At 36.9% G+C, this 26,638-nt stretch overlaps 1 protein-coding gene across 5 annotated transcripts in view; it reads left to right on the top strand.

Annotated features, from left to right (window-relative positions):
- Positions 1-26,638, top strand: part of AKAP7 (A-kinase anchoring protein 7) — a 151,138-nt gene that overhangs the window by 88,342 nt on the left and 36,158 nt on the right. The window contains exon 1 of one of the 5 annotated variants that reach the window (XM_010343007.3): positions 9-24,411. The exons of 3 other annotated variants lie outside the window; for them this stretch is intronic. In XM_010343007.3, the coding sequence (XP_010341309.1) occupies positions 24,363-24,411 (49 nt within the window). In that variant the 5' untranslated portion in view covers positions 9-24,362. Of the gene's footprint in view, positions 1-8; positions 24,412-26,638 lie in introns of those variants that run through there. One more of the 5 variants, XM_010343006.3, reaches the window with a different exon arrangement.

Genomic DNA, 26,638 nt, shown 5'->3' with positions numbered 1-26,638 from the left:
CATTTAGAAAATTATTTATTATATTTAATTTTAATTTCCTTGGCATCACTTTTATCTTGGCAAATACTTAAACTTAGTTGTATATGTTTTTCTCAACAGTATACTTTCCTAAATACTATGTATTGACAGTGATACATTGGAAATTTTCTAGAGCCTTTGTAGTATTTATATTGATCAGTTAAGATTTTACTACCTATTACTTTTATACTCTGGCTTTAAATATAATTATAATGAAGCCTGGAAATGTTGATTTAGAAATCATTTCAATTTAATTTTATTTCATGAACATGAAGGAACATTTTCTCCCGGGAAGGTCTCCATGACCTTCCACACCAGACATTTTTGTATTTGCTGCTTGTAATCAGGAAAAAAGGGCCTTGGCCAGAAAGTTTCACCTTGAGAAGAGAAAATGTAAGTGGTCTGCAGAAATGGAAGACTTCAGTTTCTTCCCTAATAAAGATGTTTTGAGGGGAAGCAAAGATTCATACATAAATGCATCTGTCCGATGGCATGAGGTGAGACGGCCTCATATAAACCTGTTTCCAGGTGGAAAGTGTGTACACTGACGGAGATCTTTCATCCGGAATAGAACCATTCACTACTTTTTGCAATGCGACTGAGTTTCAAAGGAGCCCAGATCTGTTGTGATTCAGATTTATTATTTCAAACCAGACACTATTCTTTTAAAATTGTGAATCTTCAAAACAACCTGATTTGTATACTTTTAAAATAACATGAAAATACTCGAAGACAAATACAGGCATACCTTGTTTTATTGTGTTTTGCTTTATTGCGCTTCACAGGTGATTGCCTTAAAAAACACAGTTTATTTATTTATTTTTAACAGATTGAAGGTTTATAGCAACCATGTATCAATTGTCTTTCCGGGTTGTTTTTCCAACAGGATATTCTCTTTTTGTGTCAATTACATTTTGGTAATTCTCATAACATTTTAGACTTCCTTATTATTTTATCTGTTACAGCGATCAGTGATCTTTGATATTATCATTGTTATTGTTTTGGGGGACCGCCATATGAATTGTATTCATATAAGATATCAAACCAAATAGATAAATGTGTGTGTTCCGACTGCTCCACCGAACAGCCATTCCCCTGTGAAGAGTCGTACATCTCTTACCTTAAATCAAAGGTAGATATGATACATTGGAAGGGCATGGAAGAAAAAAAAAAAAAAGCTAGAAATGATTAAGTTTAGTGAGGAAGGCATTTCGAAAGCTAAGATAGTTCGAAAGCTAGACTTCTTGTACCAGTTAGCCACATCATGAATGCCAAGGAAAAGCTCTTAACGGAAATTAAAAATGCTACTCCAGAGAACACACAAGTCTTAAGAAAGTGCAATAACCTTATTGCTGATAGGGGAAAAGTTTTAGTGGTCTAGTTAGAAGATCAAACCAACCACAACATTCCCTTAAGCCAGAGCCTAATCCAGTGCAGGGCCCGAATTCTCTTTAATTCTGTGAAAGGTGAGAAAGATAAGCAAGGTGTAGAAGAAAAGCTGGAAACCAGCAGAGGCTGGTTCATGAGATTTAAGGTAATAAACTGTCTCCATAACATAAAAGTGCATGGTGATGGAGCAAGTGCTGTTGTAGAAATTGCAGCCAGTTATCCGGAAGATCTAGCTAATATCATTTTTGAAGGTGGCTCCTCAAAACAACAAATTTTCAATGTAGACAAAACACCCTTTATTGGAAGATGCCTTCTAGGACTTTCATAGCTACAGAAGAGAAGTCAGTGCCTGATTTCAAAGTATCAAAGAACAGGCTGACTCTCTTGTGAGGGGCTAATGCAGCTAGTGACTTTTAAGTTGAAGCCAGTGCTCACTGTCCATTTAAAAAATCCTAGGCACCTTTAGAATTATGCTAAATTCACTCTGCCTGTGCTTTATAAATGGAACGGCAAAGCCTGGATGACAGCACATCTGTTTATAGCATGGTTTACTGAATATTTTAACTACTGCTCAGAAAAAAAAAAAGATTCCTTTCAAATGATTACTGCTCAATGACAGTGCACCTGGTCTCCCCAAGAATTCTGATGGAAATATACAAGGAGCTTAGTGTTAATTTCATGCCTGCTAACACAACGACCATTCTGCAGCCCATGGATCAAGGAGTAATTTAGACTTTCAAGCCTTATTATTTAAGAAATATTTTTGTAAGGCTATAGCTGCCATGAATAGTGATTCTTCTGATAGATCTGAGCAAAGCAAATTAAAAAACTTCTGGAAAGGTTTCACCATTCTAAATGTCATTTAGAACACTTACAGTTCCTAGGAGGAAGTTAAAGTAGCAACATTAACAGGAGTTTGGAAGAAGTTGATTCCAGCCCTCATGGATGACTTTGGGAGGTTCAAGACTTCATTGGAGGAAGTAACTGCAGATGTGATAGAAACAGCAAGAGAGCTAGAATAAGGACTGAGGCCTGAAGATGTAATTGAATTGTTGTAATCTCATGATAAAATTTTAGTGGATGATGAGTTGCTTCTTATAAATGAACAAAACAAATGGTTTCTTGAGATGGAATCTACTCTTGGTAAAGGTCCTTGAACACTGTTGAAAGGACAACAAAGAATTTAGAATATTACATTAACTTAGTTGCTAAAACAGTGGCTTTAAAGGGTTTGAGAGAATCAACTCCAATTTTGAAGAAGTTTTACTGTGGGTAAAATGTTACCAAAGAGCATCCCATGCTACAGAGAAATCTTTCATGAAAAGAACAGTCGATTGATGCAGCAAACTTCATTATTGTCTTATTTTAAGAAATGGTCATAGCCATTCAACCTCCAGCAAGTACTACCCTGATCAGTCAGCAGCCATCAACATCAGCAGACAAGACCCTCCACCAGCAAGAAGATTATGACTTGCTTAATTCTCAGATGATTGTTAGCATTTTTGGCAATAAGGTGTATTTAAATTAAAATGTGTACATTTTTTAGATATAATATTGCACACTTAATAGACTACAGTATAATGAAACATAATTTTATAGGTACTAGGAAACTACATGATTCATGTGACTTGCATTATTGCAGTGTTTGCTTTATTGCAGTCGTCTGGAACTAACCTGTAACAGCTCTGAGGTATGGCTGTATATGTAGCTAAATATTGCAAGGTCTTTAACCAAGGTACTTTATCTCCACATCGGCTTGAAGAACACCTATGAATGTATACATCCTGAAAGAATTTTAATACTGACATTTATTAAAGCATTTAAAAATGTTCAAGAGACACAATTTTACTTCCAAATTTTCATTAGAGATTTTCAGAGGTCCTCATTTTACCTTTCAAATGCTTCAGCTATTTTAAACAGAAGATATTCAGTATGTCGTATGAATTTTATATTCTGAAACATCTCAAGTCTATTTTAAGGAGAATTTTTGTGTTTTCAGAATCTGTAAGAGAGCTGTCTTCCATCCAAATTTTGATGAGGACCAAACATTTCTGTTTAGGTTCATTGTAAATGAATAATATAGATACTTCTTGTGTAGGACAGATTTTGGCCAGCTTCCCCTATCTTCTCTGCAGTTTATGGCCAACTTGTAAGAGATGCCATGCCTCATTACCTCTCTCACTCCTATTTTAAAAAATTAGGAATACGTTGATATTAGTGAAAATATTGCAGGGCTGGCGTTATAAAGCTTATATTCATAGATTACCTAAATTGCCACTGGACAGTTCTGTTCAGCCTACCACCCCCATCACTATGTTCAAGCTACTGAGATTTTGCTTTCATTGGTCTTTTAACTTACAGTCTTTAAATTTCCCCTTATTTGAGGTAGTTTCTCCAGATCTTTCCATCAAGCTTCTTTATTGCTGTTCTAATTCAGAACAATTTTGCCTTTTTCAAACGCTGCCAATCTTGAATCCCCATGCCAGTCATTTCACATTCTTTTGAAAAATTATTTGTGCCTGTTACAAATGCTTTTGTGGGTCACATTTGGTGATGGTAATATGAACTTTAAAATCATATCTGCATCTAAAGTGATAATTTATTGGTATAATTAATGAAGTTTAATGTACACAAGAGTTCTTTTATTTGCTTATAGATAATTATTAATTTTCAGAATCTCACCTATATTTTATAACAGAATATTTATTAGGATTTGGGACACTTTGTTTTATTTCTTATTCAGATTTAATTGGCTTACCTTGGTTTGGCTTCTCTTTGATTTGATCCTAAATCAAATTTAATGTCAGTTTCTTGAGCCTTGAGCCAACATTTTATTGTATGTATTAATACAGTGAGACAGATTTCAGATCTTAAGATGTTTTGTATTCAGAGTTCTGGGGTAGAAGCTGGGCCTCAGGGATGTATAAAACTGTGTATAGGTACATGTGTGAATTTTTCTGGAGAGATAATTTAGATTTCATTAGATTTGCATATTTCCTACCTTTGTTTGTTAATGATGCATTCTTGGAGAGTGCTAGACTACAAGTCACTGATTTTCTCTTCAACCATCTCTGTTATACCACTTAAGACATCTTAAAAAAAAAACAACCAATGACTACATATGCTATATTTGCAAGGTTTCCAGTTGATTCACTTTCTTTTTTTTTTTTCTTTTCTTTTCTTTTTGTTTTTTTGAGACAGAGTATCGCTCTGTCACCCAGGTTGGAGTGCAGTGGCTCAATTTTGGCTTACTGCAACCTTTGCCTCTCAGGTTCAAGTGATTCTCCTGCCTCAGCCTCCTGAGTAGCTGGGTGTGCACCACCACCCCCAGCTAATTTTTTTTATATTTTTAGTAGAGACAGAGTTTCAGCATGTTGGCTAGGCTGGTCGACTGCTGTCCTAGGTGATCCACCCACCTCGGCTTCCCAAAGTGCTGGGATTACAGGCATGAACCACTGTGCCTGGCCTCCAGTTAGTTGATACACTTTCCTATTTTCCTGTTCTGTTCTTTGCTTCATGGATATTATTTCTTCTTTCATGTCTTTGAGGATTTCAATATAGTTCTTTTTTAAAGTTCTTTTTATATTTAAAAAAAAAAAACCAACCCTGTGATTTCTTCGGATTGAATTCTTGTATTTGGTTTTATGTGGCTCTCAATTTCCTCTAGTGCTTTTTAAGTTTTTTTTTTTGGCACTCGTCTTATTGTGTGTGTGTTTCCCCCTTAGAAGCCCATGTGGGTTTTATGGTTGTCACAACCCTGGTCCCACAGGGTACGTTGCTTTGAACTGAGTTAGTAACTGGCAACCACAAATCATCCTTATCCGTAAAAAGTTGGGATTCCTTCTTCTGGATTCTGTTACCAATTTGTGAGTTGGTAAAAGACATTAGCCTTTTGTTTGCCATATTGGCTTCAAATATTTTCCAAGTATTATGTTGCTTTTAATTTTGGACAATAAATTTTTTATATTAAGTGTTAAGTTTTATCAAATTATAGAAAAAACTTTCTCCTGTGATTTTTTCATAACCATTATGATTAGCATTATCTCCAAACCAAAGATTTGATGTATATTCATTCATATTTTCTTCTAGTTTTTTTGTTTGTTTGTTTTTGCATTTAGGCTTTTAATTTACCTGATATAATCATTAATCTTAGTTGTCATACACACAGAAGAAACCCAGAAATCCAGTTCTATTTTTATGCATTTTAAATTTCAACCATTAATTTATTCACTTTTAGTGCACATGAACTAGGGATTTAGTTTTAGGAATTTTTTTCTAGGATTTTTTTTTTTATACCCTATCTATCTTTTACTTTGTGTATCAGAGATAACAAATTAGCAGCCCTACATGTACTGGATTGGAACAGGGTTTTTTTTTTTTTTTAATAATTTGAATTACTTGACAATATTAGAATGATTTTATTATAAAATCTGGATTTCTGCCTTCTTCTGGACAATCAGAAGAGGTGCCCACGTTGCCACATTGGTCTCACATTCTTACATGGCCCTGCAATTTCCTGGATGGAGTAGTAGGCGTTTTGACCTTGAGTGTAGCTATCTTTTATCATCCCACTTACCCTGTGTTCTTGTACCAATCTGTTTACCTTTACCCTGCCTGCTTGGCTCCTCAGGGCATCTGAGTTTGTACCTCCTCCAGCTGTTGCCTGCTTTATATTTCTGTGGTGAACATTTTCCTCTTAATTTCCTGCCATTGTATACCTTTATGTGGAGTATTAGGAGAATTTGGTAGGAGGGTATGGTGGCAACATTCATATTTGCAGATATAAGAAAAGCTACATTTTAGTTGTTCTACGCTCAAAGCTTTGGGTAACATTATGCCTGCTTGTCATTGGGCTGTAACTGTGCAAACCACACTGTACTAACCAGCTAAAATTCAAATAAATAAGAAAAAGTGAAAACCCTACTTCTTTTTGGTGAAAACCAGGAATGAAATATGGTTCAGATATTTTAGGATTATGAAAGCTGTTCTCTGTGAGCTACTTACTCGAGTTGGGTGAATTAATTTTTCTCAGGCAGCTATGTTCCATTTATATTTCCCTTGGGAATCTAATTGACTAAATGACACCTTTTGTAAGATTGATAAGCAATTTAGTGCTAGGGCTAGTTTACTTTCAGCTGTCATACATTATCTCACAGGAGGCATTAGGGAATTTGGAAAAGTCTAGAAGTTTTTTTTTTTTTGTTTGCTTGTTTGCAGGCCAGTGTATTTCTTTATAGCTTCTGCAAGCAGAGGTAGAAACAGAATTATTTTCTAGGAGCTCTGTTTCTTTGTTTAATAATTACTATTCAACATTAATGAATGTTATTGAACATGTGTGATATGCCTACTTGTTTCTTGGGTATCATGTGATACAGAGAAGTGTAAGACATAGTCCTTAAGAGTGATACAGAATCACTGGACAGCAAAGACCATGTCTGAGAAATGTAATAGATGAATAGGGGCTGTCTATAACAATAATGGGATTTGATAGGACACAGTGGAAGCTTATAATTTTACCTTTTAGGGGAGTAGGGGGATAGGGGAGTGGCAGAATTCAGCTGAATGGGATAAGATTAAAGAGCAGAGACACGGTTAGTAGAGAAAAAGAGACTTTTTGGAGCAATTGACTTCATTGCTTTATGGTAAAGACCACATTGTACCAACCCGATACAATGAAAGAGAAGCAACGCGTTGGGAGGCAGGGTGGAGGCATTCATAGTGATAGACAATGCTTCAATGGAACCTACAGTTGAGTTAGCTGAGGAAGCTGCAGAGTGAGAGGTTGCTAAGTTTGGGTATGAGGAGTTGGTGAGGGGATGGACATCGTTACATACGCTGAGGCGGTGTAATAAAGAGACAGAGTAGATATATGTGAGATAAAAAGAAAAAGATGTTATTATGCTCACTTCAGTAGTACATATACTGAAAAAAGGATGATGTTTAATACACAACATAACAACACAGGACTGAATCCTAGATACGACCTTTCATTAATTTCAGACTGTAGCACAAGAGGCCAGGAGGAGAATAGGGCTGGGCCAAGTATAAACTAAATAGAAGAGGCACGAGATCTCCACAGACATGGTGATCGACCAAGAAAGAGTTCTAGATAAGTTAGTGCCATATAGCTATAGTTTACTCAGATTGTATCCAATGCTAAATAGACCAGAACAACAAGATACTATGCTCAGACTTTATGGGCTGAAACACTACGGTTAATTCTGAGTGAGTAGTCAATGAATTTATTCCATTCAGATGTCCTTGCTTTTTGAGAATCACCCTTAAGACACTCAGACAGCCTCCATCAGTTTTAAAAGGCTTGCTAGTCTTAAAAGGCTTGCCATGGTTCACCCAAGGATTTCTAGTAGTCACATGAGGGTGGTAGTTCAGTCAAAAAGAAAAGACTTTATGCATTGCTTCTGAGGTTGGAGTCTCTTTTGACTGAGTAGACCCTCATCTCTGACTCTGATGTCTTTATCTTCAGTGCTCCTTTACCCTTAGGGGCCAAGGCAGAGATGAGTATGTTTGGATGTTGCCCAGTTTTAGTATGTAGGCATGGGGATCTCCTTTATGGAGGATGGTAACCACTGTTGGATGCTGCAGGAAGGCATAGGAGGAGAAGGAAATTAATTTTTTCATTGAGTGAAAGGCATAGCTGGGAAAGAAAGTTTTTGAGCTTTCTAGAATCCTTAAACCTGGACCTTTGTCTGATAAGTAATAAAATTTGAAGATGTTTAATTTGAAAATATGTGTATTGCTTAAATGCTACATGCTCACTTAGTGGAGAGGAGTATTGGTGATAGATACGGGCATGAATGTCTTCCTTTTTTTAAAATTTACTTTTTGCAGAAGGAAAATGTGTCTCATTGTGCTTATTCTATATATCATTTAGTATTCTAGTCATTTACAAAACTATACTTTTGTTGGGTTTTACTTTGTCTTTTATTTTTATTTTTTGTAGAGATAGGATTTCCTTATGTCCAGGCTGGTCTTAAACTCCTGAACTCTACTGATCCTCTTGCCTCAGCCTCCCAAAGTGCTGGGATTACAGATGTGAGCCACTATACTCAGCCTGGGTTTTAAATTCTTTTAAAATATACTTTAGATTCACCAGTTCTTAGAATTTGGTCCGTGGATTCCTGGTGGTCCTTAAGATACTTTTAGGGGGTCAGCGAGGACAAAACTATTTTTATAATAATAATAAGACATTATTTGCCTTTTCCACTGGGTTAACATTTACATGCAAAAGCGATGGTGAGTGACACTGTATGGCCAGTATAAATCAAGGCAGTTACAACTAAAAAAAAAATTTTTAAGGCAGTTCCACATAAGAATGTTCATGCTGAATAGTAAAAATTATTAATTGTATTTAATCTCAACTTCTGAGTATATATCTTTTTAATATTCTGTGTAACAAAAATGGGAGGTATGCATGAGACACTTTTGCTGCCTATTAAAGTAAGTCAACCAAAGAAAAGCATTTGCATGACTGTTTAAGCTGTGAGCTAAAGTAGTCACTTTCTTCCATGGAACACCATTTTTTCTTGAAGAATGATTGAAAGACAAACTGTCATTTTCATACTTGGGTGTGGACAAACATTTTCTTGCATATAAACAAGTAAACTTGCCACATAGAATGCAACTGACATTATTTACTACTAATCATAAAATTCAAGCTTTCAAGCAAAAATAGAACATTTGGAAAACTCACATATATTAGCAGTTGCTTGACAGAGCACACAGTAGGATAATGAACTTCATTTTCCCAGGGTTCGTTTTTTTTTTTTTTAGATGGAGTCTTGTTCCTTTGCCCAGGCTGGAGTGTAGTGGCACAATCTTGGCTCACTGCAACCTCTGCCTTCTGGGTTCTGCTGCCTCAGTCTCCAGAGTAGCTGGGATTATAGGTGCCCACCACAACACCCAGCTAAGTTTTGTATTTTTAGTAGAGACAGGATTTCACCATATTGGCTAGGCTGTTCTTAAATTCCTGACTTCAAGTCATCCACCTGCCTTGGCTTCCGAAAGTGCTGGGATTAGAGGCGTGAGCCACGGGGCCTAGCCTCCCAGTTTGTTTTTATCTATTACGTTCCTTCTCTGTGAGGTGTAACTTGTATGCAAAACCTGCACATACTTTAAAGTATACAACCAGATGAGTTTTTACCTATATCTATATGGCTTTGAAAGCATTATTGCCTTCAAGATGCTGAACTTTCCATTACCCCCAAAGTTTCCTTATGTCCCTTGCCAATCAATGCTTAAAGATGTTTTTAAGGAGATGGGGTGATATTAATTAATGCGTTTTTAATGTTGCTGCAAAGGACATGATTTCTTTTTTATGACTGTGTAGTATTCCGTGGTATATATGTACCCCATTTTCTTAATCCAGTTCACTATTGATGTGTACCTAAGTTGATTCCATGTCTGAGTGCATGTGTCTTTTAGGTAGAACAATTTATTTTCCTTTGGGTATATACCCAGTAACGGGATTTCTAGGTTGAATGGTAACTCTGTTTTAAATTCTTTGAGAAATCTCCAAACTGTTTTTCACAGTGGCAAAACTAATTACATTCTCACTAAAAGTATGTAAGTGTTCCCTTTTCTCTGCAGCCTTAGCAGCATCTCTTATTTTTTGACTTTTTATTAAAAGGTATTCTGACTGGTGTGAGATGATATCTCATTGCAGTTTTGATTTGCATTTCTCTGATGATTACTGATGTGGAGCATTTTTCATATGTTTGTTGGTCAATTGTGTGTCTGCTTTTGAGAACTATCTGTTCCTGTCCTTTACCCATTTTTAGTGGTTTTTTTTTTTTTTTAACATGTTGATTTAAGTTTCTTACAGATTCTGGAAATCAGACCTTTGTTGGATGCATAGTTTGCAAATATTTCCTCTCATTTTGTAGGTTGCCTGTTTACTCTGTTGATAGTCTCTTTTGCTATGCCGAAGCTCTTTAAGGTCCCACTTGTCAATTTTGTTTTTGTTACAGTTGCATTTGGGGACTTAGCGAAAATTCTTTGTCAAGGTCATGTTGAAAATGATATTTCCTAGGTTTTCTTCTAGGATTTTTACAGTATACACGTTATTACAAAGTCATGCATGGAGGAAAGATCCATTAAAAGTTCAAGATAGATCAAAAGATCTGAATGTAGAGTATAAAAGGTTCCGGCCAGGTGCTGTGGCTCATACCCCTAATCCTAGCACTTTGGGAGGCTGAGGTGGGTGGATCATGAGGTCAAGGGATTGAGAGACCATCCTGGCCAACATGGTGAAACCCTGTCTCTACTAAAAATACAAAAATTAGCTGGGCATGGTGGTGCATGCCTGTAGTCCCAGCTACTCAGGAAGCTGAGGCAGGAGAATCGCTTGAACCTGGGAGGCGGAGGTTACAGTGAGCCGAGATTGAGCCACTGCACTGCAGCCTGACAAGAGTGAGACTCGGTCTCAAAAAAAAAATTTTTTTTTCTTTGGTATGTTTTAAGATTCTACATTGCAACTAAAATGGAAGAAACTGTAAATTGTCGAGTTTTGGTATAGTATCAAAGAATAGCCACAATTATTTTAATTTATTAAATGTTTATGAATATAACCCACATAAACTAAAGTTCTAGGTGGGTCGGTAGGGGTGTAGCCAGTCATTTTGAAGAGTATAAAAGGATCCTGAGGTTAAAAATATTTGGAAAAAAACCCTCTGCTTTAGGTCATGGGTCCAAGGAAACTATGAAAAAATGTAATATGCAGACAGTTAATTTAATTTTGATCAGTATTTTCAACAAATTAATTTTGATGGCTATAAAGCTATCTTGATGTCAAATATGAACTGGTTTGATAACTCTCTAATTTTTTTCTCCCTCCTTCTTTAATTTCCATTTGAGCATTATGGGGTAAAAATGTAACAAGTATAAAAATACCCCAGACAGACAGGAGTGTATCTATGTGAAATGACTCATTTAAAAATCATTATTATGTGAAATAGATATTATGTAATATAGGAATGTCTCTTTTATGATAGGCAGGACCAAAAGATTTTTCTTTTTTTTCTTTTTTTATTTTTTTCACAGGCTGAGAGGGGTATGATTAAGAAAATTTCATCTCTACTTAGACCGATTAAGATGAATTTATTTCAAGCATTTTTAAGAGGAAACATTTGAAAAAATAGTTTATTATCTGAGAGAACTGTATACCTTTTTTTTTCATTTGATAACTTAGCAGTTAGAAGTTTTCTCTGTAAGAATTATGGAGTAATTTATTTAACAAGTGCTGACTACAGATATTTCCTTATTTATTTTATGACGTACAAATTGGGTGACCATATGACTTACCATCTAAATGATACACTTGTAAGTGTAAAAGCGGATCTGTTAGTTACTTGGCTGGTATAAAAGAAGAAAATCAAGACTATCCTGGCTTAACTGGGACTTAGGTCACCCAACCTAAAAAAGTATAACGTGTTTGAAAAAGTGGAACCTTTGACATGCTAAATCCTGTATTTTAATTGCCAGTCTGGTTTCTTTTTGTATCCTAAATGTCCTCTTTATATGTTTCTTTGATGGAACATGCCTTCTAAAAAGAAAATGTTTAAAATTTGTTATATGCCCCTAATAAAAATGAAAAGCAACAAATAATTGAAACTCTTAGCTTATTTATTTACATCTGCCTAAGTTAGACGAAGCTTTGGGATAAGTAACTGAGAAAATTAATCTTAGTGATGGCTCACTGTATTTTAACTGGTATATCAGCTATTAATTTGGATGCTAACACAAAGTGGCAGCTGTGGCTCAGGCTATTTTGAAAATCTAACCATCTGTTGGCCTGGTTTCAAACCTTATGATTTATGTTAGACATCTTAAGAACCCTGCATATTGAAGGGGCAGTGCTAAGTGGTAAATTTAACCCTCTGAAAAATTAGGCATCACTACTAAAATGATGCAGTAGTAAGTTATTTCGTGAGTTATTTGTGGAGCCTTCAGTTTGAAGTTTATTCTTAAAAATTTGAAGGTAAATGCTGAATTCCAAATAAACCGGAAAAATAAAACCATGTGAATGAAATTCTTAGAGGGCAGAGTCTGATCAGACAAAGCCATTAACATAATTACGAATTATTAGTAGCCAAAAGTTATGTATAACTAGTCCATGACATTGCCTCATTGCCTCTGAACACATTTTTCACCACATTAATCAATGTTTATTATTGTTTTAAAAGTGTCTAGCACAGTGCTTGACATACAGTGTTATGAAAACGTTACTGGGCAGTGGCTCACGCCTGCAATCCCAGAACCTTGGGAGGCCGAGGTCAGGAGTTAAAACCCAGCCTGGCCAACATGGCGAAACCCTGTCTTTACTAAAAATGTGAAAAAATATCAGCCAGGTAGTCACACCTCCTTGGATGGCTGAGGCAGGAAAATTGCTTGAACATGGGAGGCAAAGGTTGCATGAGCCGAGATCTCCCCGCTACACTTCAGTTTGGGGGACAACACGAGACTCTGTTTCGAAAAAAGAAAATGTTACTTATTCATATCAATAGCAGTGCCAGTAATATAGAATACTTATTGCAGTGGTATTCTTTCTTAACATCAGAACATCAGTTTTCTAGTTATTAAAGATTTGCATTGTTCCTAATGCTTTCCTTAAATTGGCATGGGATCAACACCACTGCATGTCAAAAGTAAAGATGCTTATATGTGTGTGTATATATAATTTATATATTTATATGATATTTTATATTGTGTACGTATAATTTATATATAAATATAAATACATAGGTGAATATTAAAAATTTGGTTTAATTTTTTGACTAGAAAAACAAAGTTGGCAAATCTATATAACATAGTGTTATTTTTAAAAAACTTGCTAATGTGGTGAAATTATAATAGGCAGACTTACACAACTCATTAAATTCTTCTCCATTTCAGTGAAACATGGAGGAGTTGGAGAGAATGTAGATAGTAGAAAGAGACAGAGAGAGAAAGAGCTCAAACTACAGAGGAAAACATAGTGACCAGAAGTTCCAGACAGAACTTGTTCTAATGGTCACTGCCACTTCCCACTTTCCAGCTGCCCAACTGTTTGCACATTTTTAATGACTTGAAACCCAGTTACCACATCTATAAAATAGAGATAATCATAGTTGTTACTTCATGAGGACTGAATGAGATAATGCATGAAAATCTCTTAGCATCATGCCTGGCACATCCTCAGTGTTCACTAACTGGTGCCTATTATTATTATTGTAGAATCGCTACAAATTGTATACAGAATTCTTAAACCCAGGACAAACAAGGCTCAAGAGTGACTTATGGTAGGATTAGTCTAAAATAAATAAAATGTCTATTTCTTCTTAATCTTAATACAATATTCTAGGCATTAGGAAAAACCTTAAACTCTAAAGGATTGTTAAGACACTGGAACAAGGTGCTAAGGGATTTGTAAAATATCTTGACTATCTTTTAAGATGAAAGAGAGTATCATTTATGAAGTTACCTAATCTGGAGGCCTAAATCACCTCATGAAATTTCTTTTGTTATTAGAATTCATGAAACCCCTATTTTGCATTAAATTTTATTTTAGTTTTTGTCCCAGCAAGACCTTGCTTACTATTGCATCTTACATTAATTGGAAGGGAGGTAATACAATTCTCAATCTCCAGCTATGTTTTAAAATCCAATTCAGTTTTATCCTTTTTTTGTTATATAGTTACTCTTAAAATATGAATGGGGGTGGTGAAGTATGATGAGTGAGTAAATGGGTCTTGGTCGTCACACTGGCGGACTGAATTTAGGATTTGTTGGTATTGCCTGAGTTACCAGTTCATTCAGAGCTCTCTCTTGGTACGTGAAGCGTTTATTAACTACTGTGCACATAAAGGCTCCCCTTTACTTTAAAACTTCCTCAGTCCAATTTTGGTTACTATAATTTATTTGTGCAATTCACTGAACAGCTATTTATTGAGGCTACCAAGTGCCAAGCATTATGCCGTGTATTAAAGATCAAAGATGGACAAACACAGCCGTGGTCTCAGAGTTTACTTTCTAGTGGGAAGTCATGCAAACAAACAACTACAATTTAAAGTGGTAATGACTGTAATGAAGCTAGTGGGAACAAAGTGAGTGTGCTTTTAATGCTGCCAGGGATTGTCAGGACAGGTTGCACAGAAGAGGAAAGTTTTGAGCTGAAAATGAGAATGTTCAGTGTGGAGGGAGGCAAATGAGAGAGAGATTTTCCAAGCCAAGGAAGATGCATAAGTGTCTGTGCAGGGACGTGTAAGTAATTCACTCTGCACACGAATAACTTATCTTTAAGCAGTTCAGATCTCATTTTGTAGGGAATGGGAGCCATCAACATTTTTGGAGCTGGAAATGACATGATCAGATTTGTGCTTAAGAAAAGACACTACTGGCACGGTATAAGCATGATGCAATGGCCGAATCAGCAAGACCAGTGAGTAGACAGGAGTGGCAGTCTAGAGCGGTCATGATAATTGCCTGCACTTGGTATTTGCAGTGGATGGTGATGGAGAAGGTGGGGTGCATTGCAGATCTCGGTAGGCAGGAGAATCAGTATTTTAAGGTTTTGGGTAGATTTTGAAAAAAAGAAGAGAACCCTAGGTTGGCTCCCAGATTTGGGGTTTAGACAACTAGGTAGACAGTAGTGCCCTACACCAATGTACAGGATAAAAAATAAAACAGATTTTGGTGACAAGATGATGAGTTCAGTTTTGGGCACATGAAACCAGCTGTGGCCCAACCAAGGGGCTTTCAATCAAGGGGCTTGTTGAGGAGAGAGGTCCAGGACATAGATTGTGTGTACACACACACACACTCGCGAGAGACAAAGGATTCAGTGGCATTAGGTTAGTACAGGCGTCCCCATACTTTTTACACAGGGGGCCAGTTCACCGTCCCTCAGACCGTTGGAGGGCCGCCACATACTGTCCTCCTCTCACTGACCACCAATGAAAGAGGTGCCCCTTCCTGAAGTGTGGCGGGGGCCGGATAAATGGCCTCAGGGGGCTGCATGCGGCCCGCGGGCTGTAGTTTGGGGACGCCTGGGTTAGTAGTTCAAGCAATGGGTATGAATGAGAGTAGAAGAGTACCTGGGAAACCTAGAACTTCAGATTTGCTTTGCAGCTAGGTACCGAGATATGTATTGTACAGAAAGGACGGAGACCTTAAACAAGAGGCTATGACAGAGATAAAAGGTTGTGGAAATTATTTCCATAAGTATGACAAATTTGTTACTTGTTTCTTGTTGGTCTGTGGAACAGCAGTAGCCTAAAAATGTCTCTCTATGATTCAAGATTGCATTTTCTACAGAGAAACTTGTTTTGGTAGAAATGAGGATAATGAAAGCTAAAGAAACACGGAGTATATTTTGTTTCCCTTTATGAAGTTTAAATTATGTTTTTTTTTCCCCATTAACCCACATAGATTCTTTGATATTGTATCTGACTTGAATATGTTTTATATATAATGCTTAAGTAAATAGATTCTTTGATATTGTATCTGACTTGAATATGTTTTATATATAATGCTTAAGTAAGTGTGAGCAACCAAGAAAACATCAGTTTGTGAATTCATGAATTGTGGTTCTATATGATCTTCTATTGACTAATGATTCAGGCAAATATTTTGTCTTGATTCTGGCTATGAGTAAAGGAAGCCGTACTTGACCATCACAGTTGTATATTTGGTACCAAAGAACCATAGCTGGCAAATATATGTTCATTGCCAACAACTTGGATTATGATAAGTGGAAGCTTTTACTTAAGCAGTCAGTCTTAGTATAATAAAGTTTTGAGAATGACAGCTCACAGTTTTGCTTCTTGTTCTCCAGCTGTGTATTTTAGCAATTACAATTTTGTTTATTAGTGTGGCATACATTAATCCATATGTGATAGTTTTTTAATTAGCATGACACTCTTTTTCAGTGATTTGCTTTTTAAGGCTTTCCCTCCCTTTTTCTCTATATAAAATTACATAAGTAATACCCTTTTAATCATGTTCTTAATATTAATTAACCAAAAAGCAGATACACATTTTTATTAAAAGGTAAACATGGAACACGAGCAGACATTAGTGGCTTGCCTGTTCTGAGTCCATTTTCTTGGCCTTCACTGGGATACCATGGGTTTCAGGTCAAGTGGTCCTGACTTTTGCCCCAAAGGTGGTTGGCTCCATTCTTCTTCCTCGTGATTAGTGTAGAAAGTGGCATGTGACCTAATTTCAACATATGCGAGAAGTCTGCTGGAACATCAGCAGTTTTCTTGTACTTAATCTACTGACTAGTATTTGTATTATGGGAGATGGCTGCTAATGCCAGGTGCCTTTAATCTGTTAATGCTCTAGACCTTTCAGAGGAGAAACCAACATCCTTCACAAGAAGAAAAGAAACATTTTTCAGAAATACCAGTAGGACCACTGAGTTGATAAAAAGAAATTTAGAGGAAAGAGAATACCATTTTTTAGTTGGCAATTGTTGGGTGTACATGTGGTGGCCTTTGCTGCCATCTTAGCCATGGGGGACACTGGGCGGCTGTAAGTACACATGCTGAGCGTGGGACACTAGGAAGGTGAGTCGTGATGATCTTGTCAAGCCACTGAGTTAACCACCCCTAGAGTGATACTACCATAGCTTATAGGATTATAGAAAATAATGACTTTTCTTTATTTTTAAACCAAATGAATCAAGAATTTTTGGTGTTTGCAGCTGAGTGCATCCTAACAGATACAAATTTCAGTTGTGGATTAAGAAATATATGAACAGAAAATAGATTCAGTGGGATATTTAAACGACATTTCTGACAGTTACCACATGTTTTTAGAAGCATCCATAAACAGACTAATCAGAATGAATACCGACATAGTGTATCGGAGGCATGTCAGCCAGGGCCGTGGTGGACCATGACAGATTTTGAGACCTGCCAAGAGCAGCTTTGATTTAATGGCATTTTATCTGGTATAGATAATTTTTTTTAATTTTCAGGATTCACTTTCATTTCTCCTTCTCTTTTTAAGTATTATTAGAGGAAAAAAAGCTTTAATAATAATATGTTGAGTTATTAAAGTACCTTTTATTTGAAGCTTGACTTACCAGGAAATGTGACTGACTGTTGTCTTGCCCAAGGTTAAACAGTGGACCACTTTCAGAGCTATATATAGATTGAGAGCTTTCCACATAAAGAATAATTAGGACCTCTGAAAAACCTCCAATGACTTAGAAATTGTAGAGCCAAATTTTCTGTTGTTTACATTGTTAAATGACAAGTAAAATCTTCTCATTGGGTCCTGTTGGTGTTTCTGAAATATGTTTCTTTTCTTCTTGTCAAGGATGTTGGTTTCTCCTCTGAAAGGTCTAGGGCATTAAAAGATCAGAAGCACCTGAATAAGAAAGCAGCCATGTCTGATAATACAAATACTGGTCAGTGCATTCTATTCTTTGCTTTTCCTTTTGATTTTTTCAAATAAGGTTTTAACATCCAAACATTTAACTTATTTTTGAGGAAGTAACTCATATCAGTTTTTGGGATTTCATTAATGCTTGAAACAAGGTCAGACTGTAAAGAGCAGAGCTGAACAGTGTTTAGAATAAATGACTGTTACTGGCCTTTGTTCTCTTGTTATTGCTTTGGGTTAATAAAACGGTCCAGTGTGATTTGCCACAATGGGAATGCTGGGCTCCTTCCAGCTCCCCTAGGGCCATGACTTCAAATGGGGGGCTCATACCCTCCTTGGGCTCTGGTTGTCTCACCTACTCTGGCTGCACTCCTTGACACAGAGTTAACTTTACCACAAGAGCGTATGTGATGGTCATGTTAGCTCATAGCATGAGTTCAATAAACAGTGGCTGGAATCAAACTGTTAACAGAGTATGCCGTAAATGTGAGGTGTCCAGATAGGTGCTGGGACTTGTCAGCCTTTCTTTCAGCCTCCTGTCTCTAGTGTTGTACTGCTGTCTGTCCTCCAAGCAGGGAGATAAAGTTTCCTCACTAACTTACTTTTCAATTAAGGAAAAGGCTTTGACTATACATGCCGTTAAATGTTGGGCCACACACATAGAAAATAACTGACTGAATAGTAACCATGGAGTAGGCATTTGAAAATTGGCACTGAGCAGAAATGCATCAGCAGAGATTTTGGAATGACTTGTAGATTGGTAAAGAATAAGGACTTCTTTTGTAGCTCTAGGTATCTACTTGTTTCTTTCTGTTTTCTAAATGCACATATGCTGTATATGGTACGTTATGCTTTTCTCTCTTTTGTTTTATAGAAAAAATTCTCTTTCTAATTGCTATACATATAAAATTGTATAACATATGGCAGTTTCAAATACAAATACCTATAACTTTCAGTTTTAGAGAAAAACAAAAGCACCGCAAAGAGAAGTAAAAAGTCTGTTGAAAATATGACCAAAGTAGGAATTATGGTTTTAAAAAAAGATTCTTGGCTTCCAAATTTCACAGTTAGACGAATTCTTTTTGCAGGTAATTAAGAACAGGACTTAACCAGTGAGATTTATAGATAATATCTAAAGTTTTTTTCAGTTGTGGTTCAATGATGTTGTTTCAGAATCTTTCTGTTTGGTTACAAAGTAACTACAAAGATACAGCAGTGGCTAAATGATAAAGGAGCATCTTTTGGGTCTGGGCGATAGATGTATGCCTATTGTGGATTGATTATTGAGAGTTGCATTCTTCTTTTTTTTTTTTTTTTTTTTTGAGATGGAGTCTTGCACTGTTGCTAGGGCTGGAGTCCAGTGGTGTGATCTCAGCTCACTGGAGCCTCTGCCTTCCAGATTCAAGCAGTTCTCCTGCCTCAGCCTCCTGAGTGGCTGGAATTACAGCTGCCTGCCATCACACCCGGCTAATTTTTTTGTATTTCTAGCAGAGACAGGGTTTCACTACAAGAACACAGAGAAACAAAATATAATATTGAGTGTGTCCATCCAGTCTCCTTCAGGCTCAGAATAATTGTTTGTCTTTTTGGTACCCGTGGCAACATAAAAATTGGAATATATTCCAAAACATTCCAATTTCTGTGAGTTATGTTTCTACAAATTGTCATGCACTTGAACTTATATGCATTTTCATGGTCACTGTGACATTTCTTGGCATAACAGTTTCCGTAAGTGGTCTACTTGCTGTATAATGAAATCTTCCTGAATTGTCTCTTTTGTACATAAAGGTATGTCTTGTCTCCTAACGCTTGGTTCCAAAATTTGGAAGGATAAAGTGGTTTTTCTCTTTCTTTACACTTCATGTTTTAATGTCCTCTTTTCTCTCTTCTCTTTTGAATAAAAGACATTCACTGTTTTTTTTTTTTCTTTTTCATGTGTCTTTACAAATTGTCAGACTCCAATTTCCTTTAATTAATGAGTTGGAAGCCTCAGAAGAATTGGTAATTTGTACAGTTTTGTAGAGTCAGACTCTTACAGTGAGGATTGCTTTTTATTTTGACTCAGACTTTTCCATGAGGTTTCTCAGAAATTCAATATATATGTATATGTTCAGTTATAGGTAGAAAAAGATACTAACCAACAGAGAATAGCTTTTGGTCATAATTAAGAATTACCTTTTTCCATTAGAGGCAGTAATCAGAGCTGACAGTTCAAAGTACATGGACAAGAGGCAGCTGCCACTCACCTCGTACTTTTTAGTTTCATTCCTGCCATTTTAAACAAATATAATAAAAAAACCTAAAATATGATAGCAGATATAGGCATCTGTCCTAACTCTGATTTGTCGGTAGCCAGGCCTGGGAGAAAAGAAAGCGTGAAAAGGTTTTAAGTTTATGAATATAATACCATATCAGATATTTTTCCTCTTCAAGGTTAATCTTTTTTAAATTTTATAGTAGACCTCCACATACTACTGAGAAGTGTGTGTTAACTCCCTAATAAAAAGTCATGAATATTGTCAGGGATTATATGTGTGCATGGTCCAAGTTGCTGTTTTTCCTGGAAGATGAATGTGTTCAGGGACCATTCTACTATTTCTGTGCTCTCAGTTGAGTCATTTTTCCAAAATATGGCAGGCTCCAGCCCTGCAAAGGGTTTGTCTTTAGGTCCTTTGTTTTAAAATAGGATTATATTACTCTAGCACCATTAATAAAGGGATTTGCTGGCAAAACATGAGTAACCAAGGCAAGATTTTGAACATGTTACCATAGAGCATGGTTAAATAATATTTTTCTGCACAATATTTTGAAATTGTGGTATGCTGTTTCGTAACGTATATAGCTGAGTCTACACACAAATTTTGTTTAATAATACAAAACTCTGGGCCAGGAGTGGTGGCTCATGCCTGTAATCCCAGAACTTTGAGATGCCAAGGCAGGCGGATCACAAGGTCAGGAGTTCAAGACCAGCCTGGCCAATATAGTGAAACTCCATCTCTACTAAAAACACAATATTAGCTGGGCGTGGTGGCCAGCACCTGTAATCCCAGCTACTTGGGAGGCTGAGACAGGAGAATTGCTTGAACCTGGGAGACAGAGGTTACAGTGAGCCAAGATCACACCACTGCACTCCAGCCATTGCACTCTATCCTGGGTGACAGAGCAAGACTCCATCTCAGAAAAAATAAACTAAAATAATAATAATACAGAAGTCTGAATCAGATGCTTAGGGTTTGTTGAGCCAGACAGATTGAGTTCAAATCCCCTTATTGCCATATAGTCTTCAAAAGATTTCACCCAAGTTACTTTTCTGAGCTTATGTTTTTCACCTGTAAAATGGGGATAGTAATACCACTATCCTCATAGAACTGTCTTAGGGATTAAATGAAAGAGTAACCTGTAAAAACACTTAGCAAGTGCCTGGTGTTATGTGTCCAGTAAATGTTAGGTTTTAAAATTCTCGTGTTGAATTTCTCCATTGTTTTCTATCTTTTATTATGGTTAATTCACTTAATGCTTATGAAAAAGCTGGTAACATTCTCTAGCTCCCCTTCATTCATGCAGAATATCTTGATAAATACTGTTCGTTAACGATATGTTATATATTTTATTTCTTTTATAAAGACAAGGTCTCGCTCGGTCACTCCTGTACTCAGGCTGGAGTACAGTGGTATGTGTGATCATAGCTCACTCTAACCTTAAGCTCCTGGGCTCAAGCAGTCCTCTTGCCTCAGCCTCCTGAGTAGCTAGGACTAAGGTATGTGCCATTATGACTGGCTAATCTTTAAAAATTTTCTGTAGAGATGGGATCTCACTGTGTTACCCAGGCTGCTCTCACGCTCCTGGCCTCAAGTGATCCTCTCACCTTGGCCTCCAAAGTGCTGGCATTATAGGCGTGAGCCATGGCACCTGTCCCTGTTCTCAACTGCACATTTTCAGAAGCAGTGCTAACAGGGAATCATTAATAATGAAGGTAAATTGGTAGGATTTATTGCACAAACATTATCCTTCTGGGCTCTGAGTTTGAGTGGAGGGCCTTTTTGTTTGGAGGCCAGATATATAAGCATTAACTCAAGATGGCAGCTGGTAGGGCACAAAGTTGAAAGAAGAGGAGGCAAGATTGCCACCTGGTGCTAGAAAGACTGAGGCAGATATAATACAGCCATCAAACAGTCTGTTCTCTTCTTCTCCTCCCCTCAATATTTGGCAACACAAATTAAAAGCTTTATAATGAACTTACCTGATTTACAGATAAAGATATCAAAACTCTGACAAGGAGGTACAAGTTTCATAACTGTTAATACCTGACATCTGGGATTCAAACCCATGGTTTCCTGACCCCAAAGGTTTTATCACTATACTGATGCTGGTGCTTGGGAAATGCCAGGAGTTACTAGGTTTTCTTAATGAGGAACACTCCCTGCAAATATATCATCCTTGGACACAGAAAGTAATGTTCAGGATAATTGTTCACTGGTTGTTGGGCTATTTCCTTTATTTTGATCACAAAATCATATAATGCTAGCACTGTAAAGGATCCTTATATTCCTACTGCCTTATTTTTGGATGAAGCAGCTGAGGCCCAGGGAGAACCAAGGGCTTGTCTGGTGTTTCCTAGTTGGCTCGTGGCAGTATTAAGGTTGGGAAGAACCTCATTCGGTATCATGTCTGCAATGTTCAAAATCTGCTCTGCATTCTGATGTTATCACTTTTAGGGTTCCAGGCCATTTATTTCCTTTCTAGTCTTAATAAGGTTTATATTATTATTATAGCTTTTTGGACTGTTTTACATTTATATACAAAATCATTTTATATTTTAAAACATACACCTTTATTCACTGGTGTTGGTGAATTGGGGAGAATAATGGAAGAGTTTAAAGTCGCTGTTTATTCACAAGTCGTTAAGCTGTGAAGAAACACAACTGGTTATGAAAGTGAAATTTTACTGAAAATTGTAATGTTCATTATGTGATAGAATGGAGTGTCCTCTTTAAGTCAGGGTAAAGTAAGCATATTTACATTTTAAATGTTCTGAAAAAAGTGAAAGCAATTTAAGGACCTGTAATTCTCTAAACATTAATTTTAATTCTGTGGATAGACCTTCCAGTTTAATTTAATCAGTCAGATCTTTGCTTTTTATTCCATAGATCTTCACGTTATTTCTAATTTGGAAATCAAAGTGCATATTAATGTGCCTGTGACATATAGAAACAACTGTGTTTCTCAGTACACTCCCAAATACTCTTTGATATTTGCATCAAAATTATCAAAATTCTTTCTTTCTGAAAAAAGGCATTGAAAACAGCTACTAGAGTTTGTCGGCATCTTCACTGGGCTTTTTTTTTTTTTTTTTTTTTAATGCGACAAATAGAATTTGTAAAGTTGACGATTTTCGTTCCTTCCTGCTGTGTGCTTTTTTTGTTTGGATGAGTATGAAAGAAGGCGGACTATGTTCGGAACTACTCGGGGTGTTCCTCTCCTTCTAATCCATGGGAAATAGGTGTGCCTAGCTAGTAAAAGAGGAGTAAGAAAGAAGTGGAGTGGAATTTCTGGCACTATGAACAATTTTTCATTCCTAGGGTGTCATAAACTAAGGCTATTCCCTCTGTAAGATAACAAGATTTTGAAAAATTACGTGAAACCTGTTATTTCATGTAATGAAGTTGAAAATACAGCCTGTCTGAAAATTAGTTGTTTTGCTGCCCCTGAATTTGCTCAATCACTTTGTGGCTTCATTTAGAAAGATGCTCTAATCTTTTATCTTTTTGTCAGTGATGCATCTATATTTGGGTGATTTTCTAGGCTGTTGACATATTTGATGCTATAATTTCAAAATTCATAGTATTGATCACTGCTTTCATTGAGAGATAAGACAGTATCAGAAAGCAGGAATTTAAAGGTATGCTGTACCCTACAGATAGCAGTCGATAGCCTCTTTCCCCACCCTTAGCCTGTCATTTCTGTTGTTCGTGTAGTTTGCTAGGTAGTTAACGGTACTTCATACAAGTTGTGGTTCCAGTTCTGCTCTTTTGAGTTTTCTATTCATAAACAACAATCTCTGGGAGGATAAAAGAAGGCTTTTCCTCTTTAAGTAGCAGGCAGAAAATACAGGTTTTTTTTTTTTGTTTTTTTTTTTTCCGGGTTTGAATTTTCATGTGTAATTACTGCAGTTGTCTGTAGGAGAAAGGACTCATTGTGGTTTTTCTCAGTTACCTTTCTTAAAGACATATGCAGATAGCCAGACAGCGCACATGGCACTGACCTACTGCGGGGGACTCAGTTTTGTGAGACTTAGGGAGCGTATTGCCTCTTCCGTCACTGAATGCCAGTCCCAGAGCAGTTGCATTAGGCTGGAGGACTGGAGGTGGAGCCTTTTTTGCTCACGGCAGCAAGTTCCCTTCTCTTTTCTCTCTCCCGGCGGCGCGTGCATTGGCTCTTCAAGCTTCCTGTGCTGCTCTGTGGAGTGAAAAAGGCAGGGTGTGCTCGCAGACTGTGCTACAAACTGCAGTTTCTATTTGGGGTGCTCACAGAGAAGAACACCAGGAAAGACAGACAGGACCAGTGCCATGGGCCAGCTTTGCTGCTTTCCTTTCTCACGAGATGAAGGAAAAATCAGTAAGTGGGATTTGTACTGTGCAGAATCCTAAGTGCTTGACTATTTTGTGTGGTTGTCTTCTAGGGGTAGTTTTGCTTTTTTTAGTACGAAAGATAGCAGACTAATCAGCTGTGATTTTTAATATGCAATTATTAAAGGCACTGGTAGGAGTGTAGTTACAAATTAACTATAAAAGTACAGTCACTCAGTAGGTGAGCTGTATTAAAAATACTAAATATTGAAATGTCACTTGTGATTCTCCTCTGTTGGTACTCTCCCAGCTCATTTTTATCACACTACATTAGAGTCAGTTTAGGTTTGAGTTTCTTTAAATCACTGCATTCAATTTGATACAGTGTACAAGCCAGACTTCATTTTTCTGATCTGAAACTGGCATATTTTCCCAGCAATGCTCAACAGTAACAGATAGAGAGGTAAAGCTGATTCTAAAAAGACACATATTAGACACTTACAGATATTTTCATATGTCCCTTGCTTTGTTCTTCCTGGAAGGAATTCAAGTGTGCCTATGAGACCACTCTAAACAAGTGATGCCGCTTTGCTTCTAGCAGAAACCTCATGGAATCTGCCTAAATGAATGTTGAATTCCACAGCTGCTTATTCCCAGAAAAGAGAACTTAAAGTGGTGCCATTTGCATTGAATTTTGTTAGTCACTGGCTTATGTGTATTCACTTACATTTTAGCTTCGTTAAATGGATTACTGGCATTTTAATCAGTATGCTGAATAGAGTTTGCCTTACCCTAGTTGCCCCGAAATAGGGAATTTTTACTTCCTTTTCAATATAATGTTTCCAGTCATACTTGCTAAATTTGCAGCCACATTGCTGTCACATCAGTGCTTGATTCTAATTTAAATAGGTCCATGGAATTTCATAATATCTGGTTCAGATACTCAGAGATCCACATCTGGTTTCTATTTCCTGTTGCTTGTTCTTCAGAAACTAGACAGGGACTGTTTAAAAAAATAATACATATGCTATACCTGTTCACTTGGGAAATAAGACAGTTTTTATAGTAACTCTTTTGGGAATGCTTTGGAATAAATGCTGAAGTCTCTTAACATGGGAAAGTGTAGAACATTTGATTGTTAACAAGGAGCTAATAAACTGTGCTCTAAATTTTACTTGTGAAATGATACCATCCAGTATGTGACAATCCCGCTCTTACAACTTGAGATGACCTTACAACAAAATCATTCACTTTCTAACAAAGAGCACTGGCATTCATTTGACAGCCCAAGACTTTTCAGGTTATTTGTCAGAATGATTTATTTGTAGTTCCTGAAGATGTTGGTTGGTTGATCTTTTTCTTGGGGAATGCTTCTCTCTGGAAATCCTCGGCAAGATGCAGGGACAGTGAATTCTTTCCCCACCCTCTTCACTTTCTATTTCACTGCTCAGGGTTTTCCCTTGGACTGCCTGCTCTCCTGTTTTATTTCTCTTCTTCCCCTGTCTGTAAGCATCTTTTGGCTCCATCTGAAGAACTCAAATTTCAGCTCCAGAAGGAATTTGTTCTTTTCTGTCATTCTTATCAGAGACTTGGAGAACAGTCTTCTGTTTTACATCAGTGCTTCCTAATGTTGATGGACAGGAAGTAATATGTACTGCTTTTTGGATTTATTGTCTCAAATTCCAAACTTTAAGAAAAAAATGAAGGTAGAACACCATATCTGAAGTGAAGCCTGAGTCTGGACATGCAAATTCTGGTTAAAAGAAATGCATTTGCACCCCCGCCCCCATTCACTCCTGATGGCCCTCTGGTCTTCTCCATTTTCTCACCATTATTCTTTCTTCTGTCTGATTTTGTGGTTACTTCACTGTTTTTTCTCCTCCTAATCTTCTTCATACTCTATTTACACACCCCATGCACACACATATGCACATTGTAGAGCTGTTTCCTGATGCAGTGTTTAATTTCTCTGCTATAGGATGGTCTAAAGAGAGACTTCTGTGCCAGGCACTGCTGTCCTTCTGGTAATATATGCCTAACAGTACTTATAAAGGGGACATTTAAAAAGTGGCAGAGAATTTATTGCTCAGCATGCCTCAAAGAATATTTACATTAGCACAGACTGTGGGTATCCAGTCTGTAAGTTGTACTGATAATGTGAAATAATCCATAATAGACATTTGGGAGGGTCCAGTATTTTTCTGATTTTGCTGCTGGATTGTACACTTACCTCCTGGGTCTTATATATTTTTTGTGTCATCACCTAACCGCCTTGT

Source organism: Saimiri boliviensis, chromosome 4, assembly GCF_048565385.1.
Source record: "Saimiri boliviensis isolate mSaiBol1 chromosome 4, mSaiBol1.pri, whole genome shotgun sequence".
Taxonomy (NCBI): Eukaryota; Metazoa; Chordata; class Mammalia; order Primates; family Cebidae; genus Saimiri; species Saimiri boliviensis.
Note: the sequence above shows the minus strand (reverse complement) of the source record. Positions and strands in the feature narration are given on the sequence as shown.